General features: G+C 40.9%; 1 protein-coding gene across 1 annotated transcript in view; it reads left to right on the forward strand.

The window, feature by feature from the left end:
- HSD17B4 (hydroxysteroid 17-beta dehydrogenase 4) overlaps window positions 1-8,466 on the forward strand; it is a 70,558-nt gene extending 62,092 nt beyond the window's left edge. The window contains exons 23-24 of the mRNA XM_044446242.1: window positions 6,598-6,725; window positions 7,952-8,466. Of these exons, the coding sequence (XP_044302177.1) occupies window positions 6,598-6,725; window positions 7,952-8,041 (218 nt within the window). The 3' untranslated portion in view covers window positions 8,042-8,466. The remainder of the gene's footprint in view (window positions 1-6,597; window positions 6,726-7,951) is intronic.
- The last annotated feature ends 805 nt before the right edge of the window (window positions 8,467-9,271 follow it).

Here is a 9,271-nt window from a genome sequence, read left to right on the forward strand (position 1 = left end):
GGAATCTCTTGGATATTTCAGTTGCCTAAGCTGAACCTATGCCGGAGGGAGGGGGATGTTTAAGCTTGTGTTATTTAGATTTCAATGGATCATAACCAGCACAGATATTTAACATACTGTGCTGAATAATACAAGGAAAATAAAGCACAGTCATTCCAGTTTTCAGTAATAAATGAGTGGTGCCATGAGTCATTTAAATGTTGAAACAGAATTGCAATCAACCAAATAAAGGCTTACTTAAATTTTGTTAATCATCTCAGAACCAAAAAGAATGTTACCCGTCTAGCAGATTTTCACTTTTCCACAGAGGAAGGCGTCACTTAAGGGAATTTCAAACTTTCTACCTAAAACTAGTCTGTATAAAGTCTATTAGAAGTAGTTTTTTTTTAAGTCAAAAGTAATCTTTAAAAAGGAGAAAATCTTTCTTGGAATTGTTCTTCTGTGTCAGCAAGCCATCAAAAATAAAGAGCGTTGGGAATTCCTCTCCCTTAACATTAAGAAGTAAGCAAAAAATGTCCCCAGAAAGACCCCTGGGTTGTGATCTGTTTCCTTCTGATTTAAAACCCAAACCTTCATATGCTGAAGTCATCTAGGTCAACAACTCTCACGAGATACGTGGAAGAAAATAGCTGTACGGAGTGGGGCTCTGCCATAGTAAGCAAATACTGTTGGTCCACTTGATATATAATGCTTGAGACCATGTTATGCATCTTAGTTGAGGCTTCCCCCCCCACATCAAATATCATAGCAGGTTTCCTGCACCGAACACCAAATTGCTAGTGCTTCTCCTTTCCCCTTTAAATAGGCATAAACTCTGGGCAGTGCTGTTTGCATCCAGTGAGGCCCATGGCCAAAACAGTAGGGCGCTCAAGGTTCCTAAAGCAACTGGAAACAGGGAGAAGTGCTGATTTCAGAACAGAACAGGCCGGCAGAACTCACGCAAGAGAGCTCGGCTGGACTGTCCCTGTCAGGAATCACCCGTTCTGGGGTTGCTTTAGGAACTGCTAACTGTTGCGGTGCTAGCAATGGGTCCCAGTGGGCCATCAGAATACACAGAAGCACAGCCTCAGTGTTGGGTGCTGCCCATCATCTTGACAAGGCAGATGCATAGCAGGGCTTTGAGGGATAAATGGCAGATAACCAAACTAGGTTTCAGCTTCATTCTTTGAAGTGTTCCCCCAGCCTGACTTTCAGTGTGCCTAGGCATGTTTCAGTAGGAAGGCCAATATGATGATGTTCCATACCTTTAACTAACACTGATGATGTTGGGCTTGTGGTGCTTCTCTCTCCTTCGGCCTGCTCTTTTCTTTGGGCTTCTCTTACAAAAATGTGCCGTTGGATCTCTGTCTGCCAGGCTTGGCAGTGCCTGGTTCTGCTGGCCTATCTTCTAGGTCACTTTCCATTGTGAAATTTGCATTGCAGCTAGGCCTGCCTGGGTCCTTCAGTCTTTCAACGCACTGCTTCTCCATGGCTTTCTGTTGTGCTGTCCACAGCTGTTGACAGCGCTAGCAGCATTCCAGGCCCCTGCAGCTCATCACAGTTGTGCGTGATGATGGAAACTGTGGTGCCTTCATCAAACGTCCTTGGGCTGAATGTCAGAAGGAAAAAAAATGATGAGAAGCAGCCCTTAAGGAAATGATTTGCAGTTCTGGTTGACACGGCCAATAATTTTATTCTTCCCAAATTCACAAGTGCCAAAAAAGCTTTTATTGCTTTGTGCAATTGACTATAACCTCCTCCCTTGTATCATTCCATATCATGCCAACCTCTTCATTTCGTTACTTTCCCTCAGCGGCTGGGATATGTGAACTAGAATTAATATTTGCAATAGAACTGGGAATTCCTCTGCATAAAAGTTTAACAGCTTATTTAAATAACAATAAGATTTCCTTTATGGACTGTACAGAATGCATTTGAGATCGTATCAGGGCAATTCATTGCTCCCCATCATTTAAAGCAGGGGCATATTTTTCTCACAGTAAACTCTTTCTGTGAAAAAGCCCTCTAAATGGCACTAAAAGTGAGGCTATATTTAGCACTTGAATTTATAAAGTGCACTTCAGATTGCTAACATGGCAGTCCTGTGCACATCTTCTCAGGAGTTGCTCCCACTGAGTTCAATAGAACCTAACTTCAAGGTAAGCAAGTATGGGATTAAAGTCCAGATGACATGATAGCCCCTTGTGGCTGGTCAGTGTTATCCCCTGCTGTAGATGACTGGCAGAGAATTAAGCAGCCTACCTAAGGGCATTGACTGTGTTTGTGAAGTAGCATCTGGATTAAGGATTGCTTAGTTCACTTGCACAGAATTGTGGCCACTATATGAAGCCAATGCTCCACCATAAATTGGGTGCTGGCCATTCCCTCTCTTTTTTCCAGAGATTGCTGACATGTCCGCTAGGAAACACTTTTTGCAAAGTATCAAATGGATATTACTTTAAAAAGTAAAAGTGTAATAATAGTTTTATAGTTATGTGGCAATGCTCACACCTCCAAGAATGGAGATAATGTGAGCAACTCCTTTTGAAACTTGTGTTACAGGATTCTTATGCTAAAAGTCTTCTTTGGGCTACTGTAATGGGCTCTACATAGAGCTGCCCTTGAAGACTGTTCAGAAGCTTCATCTAATCCAGAACACTGCAGTTGGACTATTAACCAGTTAACCACATGACTCCTTTGTTACAAGGGCTTCACTGGCTGCTGGATTGTTTTCAGGCAGAATTCAAAGTGCCAGTTATCACCTCTGAAGACCTGCATTGCTTGTGACCAGGCTACCCATGAGACCGCCTTCTCCCAAATGAATTTGCCTGGGTCTCAAGATGATCAGGAGAGGCCTTTCTTTCCAGATCACTGCCTTCAGAGGCATATTTGGTAGTGAATGAGGGAGTGCCTTCTTGGTGACAGCTCCCAGGCTGTGGAACTCCTTACATGCGAAGACTCACTCTGTGCTGCCCTTCTCTTTATTCGAGCAGGCTTTGGCAAGTATTCCGATCTCTTGGGTTGGGTTTTACTCTGGTATAGTTGTCATGTGTTTTAATGTATCTGTTTCATTATTATTTTAATCAAGTTTTACCGGTGACTGTAGGCCACCTTGGGCACAATTTTTTCTTGGTAGAAAAGCAGCGTACAAAGAAAGTCACGAAGGGGTTATTTTTAATGAGCCAAATGGATTGGAACTGGACAGGGTTTTTGTTTTTTGTTTTTTTTGCACAAAATACTATTTTTTCCTCTGCTAAAATTCTGTGTTGTAATGTTTTTGAAATACAAATGTTTTGTGTGATAACATAGCTTACAAAGGCAGTTTTTTTAAAAATAACACCCTGTTCTTTGTGAAGCTGTTATTCATAGGACAACTTACAAAGAAAGAAAGCAGCTTCCAAATTGTTGTCTCATCGATGCTAAAAGTGTTATGATACCATAATTAAAGATGTCAGGTGCTTGCAGGGACATTAACTTGGCAATAGCTTTGTTTTTACACTCTCGGACGGGGCAATAGGGAAGGAATGGCACTGAAAATTTGCAAAATGTGAAAATGAATTGGCAAAGCAAAATCTTGTCATAACATTCTCCATCGCAAGCAATGCAGTACCTGACAGCTTATATGCCTTGTAGTAGATCATCTTGGCAGTGCATTTTATGCAGGAAATAGGACTTTGGGAAAATGGACACTTTGAGGAATTGTTGGTGTTCTGCAAAGAAAGGAGAGATACTTGGCTGAGATTTAAGATAGGCTGGAAATGGAACTTTAAAACAAAACAACACTCCCTACACATGCACACATAGAAATGCACAGCAAAACAGAACATCCTGCATCTTACTTGTGTGTGCATGCATGCACACATGCTCACAAAGAAAAGACTGTATTCTGAATGAAACTAGGACACTTATTTTGGTATGGAAAGATTAAATATTGCCTTAATATTTTGCAATAACTATTGTGTGAGTATTCATATTTGTAATGTAAAGGTGATTCATATTTCTATTGGTAGTAGTGTGGGGTGTGTGGTTAGAATGTTCTATGAGACCTAGTGATAAAAGAATATCTAATATTATCTTTAGACCTGTGGCTTTTTTCAGACAAAGAATCAGTTATTAAGCAATAGTCTGTATAGATGTGTTGTACTGGCAGGTGAATTTCTGGGTCTCTCTGTTTTCCAGCTTGAGACTACTGGAGAGTATCAGTCAGGGATGACAGCCTTCTTACCATATTCAGCTGTCCAGTCTAAAAACAAGCTAGGGAGGACAACATTATGCAAGAATGAAACCTATTTTAAGAATATAATAAACAGAGCCCTGCTGAATTAGACCAATGCTCCATCTTCATGCACTTTTCCATAGTGGCTAGCTAGATACCTCTAGGAAACCCACAAATACAACTTGAACCCCATGACTTTACAGCACATTTGCTCATAAACCATTGAGATTGAACGGCATAATGCCTATAACACTGGAATTTCCATTTAGTGATGTATTGTAATTATATAGCTGTAGGTTGTTGATGGGCCTCTCTTCCATTAGTTTGGCTTATTCCCACATTTAAAGAAGGCATAGAGCTGGGAGAGGCAGTGTGCACACCCCAACTTTAGCATTCTCTTTGGCTTTGCCTCCAGCTTTTGTGCTTTGGTGGGAGGGCTAGATACATCTAGATGAATGTGCATATGCCCCCTACGTGTGTGCAGGACCTCTGTGCTTTTTAAAAGTCCCGATCTAGCAGAGCCATTTGTATGTATTCAGAGCTTCTGCCCAGTGTATGGAGGTCTAGAAACTAGAACCAGTGGGTGGCAGTGAGCATTGGGGCAGGATGAGCATAAGTTTTGAACCAGGCTGTTGTGTGCAGAACAGCCTTCTTTTGTTTGACCTTAATCCAATGCTTCTAGGGAATTCCACTGGTCATTCAGAGTTGTGCTAAGAGTGAAGAAGAAATTAAATCCTATTAACTTCGTCCACACAGTGCATAGTTCTTATTTATCCAGTATTATTCCTCAGCCACTGTTCAAGACAATAGTCTTCCCAAGTCAGCTTACAATGTTAAAACAGTTAAATTCAGCATCCACCTCTAAATTTAGGCAACTTTAAAACAAGCTAGTTAAAACAGTGTGCAGTGCAAAGCAATGCAATTCAAATATGTAGCAGCAGCTAATATGCTCTATCCTTATCAATGAAGTGCCAGCTGGGGAAAAGCCTCTGTTTTCAAAGCCCCTTTAAACGCAGCCACAGAGAGATTTATAAACTTCCGTTGCATGTCTCATTCACACACACTTGAGGCAGTGGGTCATGTTTTCAGCCCTGTTCAGTAACTCAGCATGGAAACAAAGGTCCCCGTCTAGAGGGCAGCTGGGAAACAGTCACATTCATGTGCCATCAGAGCTTTATTTGTATTATTGCCATTGATTTAATTATAGATTCTTGTGTGTCAGACTTGCTTGTGTGTCAGAGGCTTGGGCTGCTTTCAGACTTGAAAAGGTGAGCTTTCTTTTTTAAAATAAGTAAATCTATGTGCAGGGGCATTTTGCTTTCTTCCCTAAATAGCATCACCCTGAACCCCACTTGGCACTGTATCTCAAGCTGTTTGGGAAGTAAATGCTTTTATGACGACATGCAGAGAGATCACAGTGCTCATCTCTGGTTCAAGCCACTGCTTTTCAGCAGAAACCATTTTCCCAAGTAATTAGCTGCTAAAGCATATGTACAGCCTCTTCACTCAGATACTTAATTGAGGGTAGGTTGCAGGATACTGTGGAAATCTAAACAGCCTGTCATACTGTGAATGAGATCAAAGGACTCAATTGCCTGGGGAAAACAAGTGTTGATAGCTTAGACAGGAAGGTGCATTTGTGCCATAAATTCAGCCACTCTCTGATAGAGTTTCACCACAGCAGGTAACTAGAATGATTGAACAGGATGCGCGTAATTAAGTAGATGCTACTATCTCTGTGTTAATAAATTAAAATAATTTGAGATCTTACATGGTTAGGAATCTGGGCTGAGTGCTAAGAAAAATGGTTTTTCATTATTTCTCTGACTTTAATCCTGTTGAGATCTGGTCGTGTGCATATGTGTGTGTTACGTGTTCAAACTAATTAAATTCAAACAAACCCATTGCTGTTAAAGAGTCACTATTTTCTTTTAACTTCTAATTTCCAAATGTTCTATGTAGTAGACATTTTGATATGAAGTCCTGAGTATGAAAATGCTTTCTCTAGGAAGCTTGCAACTTTTATTTTGCCTATAATTCTTTGAATTTTCTTCCTTTGTCCCAGCAGCAAGTAGATGAGTGCAGGGGACTTACAAATAGCCCATTTATTCTTATTTCTTGTTTCTTCTCATGCGTACTTAGAGAGGTCTGCCTGGCGCCATCGTTATTTGTTTTTCGGCGCCAGGCGAAGACCTTTTTATTCAAACGTCATTTTAACTGTTAATACTATTTATGTATTTTATTCTTCGGCCAGGGCAACTTATTTTATATTGTTAACTTGTTTTATATTTTTATTGTATAATATTTTAATTGATATATTTGTGAGCCGCCCCGAGGCTTCGGCGAATGGGGTGGCATAGAAATTTTCTAAATAAATATTTAAATATCTTTCTTTTCCTTAGCCATTGACTTAAAGAATGGCTCTGGAGAGTTGTACCAAGGACCTGCCCGAGGAAAAGCTGACACCATTTTCACGCTGTCAGATGAAGATTTTGTAGGTTTGGTGCTAGGCAAGATCAATCCACAAAAGGTATAGTTTCGGAATTAATGTGGTCATAGTATATATCACCATTTAAGTGCAGCATTGGCATTAAAGTAGCAAGTTCTAGTTCATGGATGTCTGAGACACAATTTGAAAGATGATTATGGCTCTAAGATGTTCCCATATGAAGCCAGCTTGGAGTATATCACCATAACCCAGATCCTGTTAATAGAGCTCCCAGAAAGAGCCATAAATCAACCATTAGGTTCACATGTTGCAGCAACAACTATGGAAATGGGTGTTGCTTGGTGGTTTGGTAGTCCAGAAAAACAAACAAACAAAAGTGACAGCTGGATGGGAGACTGCATGTTCACTCTTCCATGGCCACAGGTACCTATAGGTTTTTCAGCCCATACTTAGTTGGTACATGCAAACTGAGTTATTTTCTGGATCCTAGTTGTGTTTAGCTTTTTTCCCCATTGGGTATCAAATGTAATTGTGGAACAAGAGTAGAACATTATAGTTTCACTGGTTTGCTGGTTTTACAAAGCTAGTTTCTGTGCAGTATGGTTATAAAATGAATGGAAAGCATTCAGTCTATGGGACATGTGTGCCCTCCTTTGACTTTTTTTGGCAGCCTCCACTGCTGAATTTGCTGCCAAAATTTTGTGGTAACAGTCCCAAAGCTGTGTTTTCTTTGAAGCAAGGCATGTGAGGAAGGTAGGCCTTGCTTTAAAGGAGAAAGTACTGCTTTTCTGCTACTGCATCTCCAAATTTCAGCAGCAAATTTGGTGGCAATACCCACTGATCCTCCCAGTGGATATTGAGGTGGCAGAAAGTAGCTCCCAGATCTCCAGAAATGCCATGCCCTTGCTAACACTAAATGAAAGATTAAATGTTTCAGAACTATCACATGAAATCCTTACTTAATGCTATTGCTTCTGCTGTGTTAATAAATAACAACCCATTACGGAAACAGGGCAAAAAGAGCAAAATGATGCAGGATGCTCAGTTACTCTCTCTGCATCTTCTCTTCACACCCCCACATATCTTCACTGGGTGCCTTTCATGTTGAAGGTGACTGAGTGAAGGTAATCTTCTTTGCCGGATAGGGTTGACCCCGATTATTTTGTTTGCAGTAGAGGGGTGTGTGAGTGGGCGGGGAGGTGATAATTCCTGGCTAAGTCTTATTCTCTTGTAACTGTTTTTAAAAGTGCAAGCTCGGGAGCCTATAGAGATGATGTAACTGTTTTTCTGTCTTGTGCTTGCTGCAGGCATTCCTCTCTGGTAAGCTAAAAGTTAAAGGAAATATCATGCTGAGCCAGAAGCTGGGGACGATACTCCAACAGTATGCAAAGCTGTGAATTCCCTGCTGGGTTCAGTTGGCCTCAACTCAAGAAGAAGAGGAGCTGTTTCTTTTTCAGTATAACCTGAAACCTTATGCAATTCCTGCATTAAGTAACTTTTAATAGACTTTGTTGCTAACCCGCAAGTTGCCTTGATTCTTGTAGATTCAGGTAGTTGGTGTAGGTGCGATGGGTTAATTCAGTCTCTCTCCCTTCTTTCATGTGTCTTCTCCACCCTGGATCCTCCAGGAGGGCTGGGGTGCAACTCCCGCTGCCTTGTGCCGGCTGGACTTGGCAGGTGTTTTATGAAGGGTGTTAGGTTGGGGAAGGGTTCTTTTTACCTTTTCATTGCTCCCTAGAATGTCTTCTAAAGAGAACACATGCAGTTAATATATTTCTATACACAGTCTAACCATAATCAAATAAAAGATACTTTGATAACATTCTCTGGATTCTTTTTTTCTTTTTCTTTTAGTGGCTTTAGCTGTTTTTCTAAAGTGATCTTATTCTGCCTGTTTGTTTGAAGAACAACCAAGAGTCTGTGATCTTGAGAGACCTTGTCATCTTCCCTTTCCCGTTCTCTTTCACTTCTATACCCTTTAGCCTGTGTCACATCACAGGATTCCACCAAGAAGCAGCCCCCTCCCCAGTGCTTACCCATTTGTATTACTAGTGTACAGGCTATGGAAATGTAATGATACAAAACTGGCCCCAACCCTACCGGCTTATAACCTAAAATAATGAGGCACAGGGGAGAAGTGGCATGGCAGAAGACACCCCTTTCTCCTGATTTCTCCACTTTTATGAATGTATTTATTACATTTGAACCCACCCAATAAACAGTATTCTCTGGGCAGGTTACAAACAGGTCAGAGGCGAATATGCCACACAAACAGTTAAAATATTAAATCCAACCCAAAAATTTAAAACAAATGGTACAGGAATTGATAAAAGAGCATACAAATCTAGAAACAGGTTTCTAAAGTGCCTGTAAGAAAAGAAAGGCCTTGACCAGGTACCAAAAAGATTACAATTTAGGTGAGAGGCAAACCTCTTTCAAGAGGGTATTCCATAGGTGCCAAAACGGAAAAGGCCCTCTTTCTTTTAGCCTCTCACCTAGCTTCCTTCAGCATGAGCACCTGGAGGAGGACCTTGGGAGCTGACTTAAGACCCCAGGCTATGTATGGGAGCAGATGTTCCTTTACTCAAAGCACCAGTCAGGATTTTAAAAGCCAATACCAACACTTT

Source organism: Varanus komodoensis, unplaced genomic scaffold (assembly GCF_004798865.1).
Source record: "Varanus komodoensis strain SLA01 unplaced genomic scaffold, ASM479886v1 scaffold5, whole genome shotgun sequence".
Lineage (NCBI taxonomy): Eukaryota > Metazoa > Chordata > Lepidosauria > Squamata > Varanidae > Varanus > Varanus komodoensis.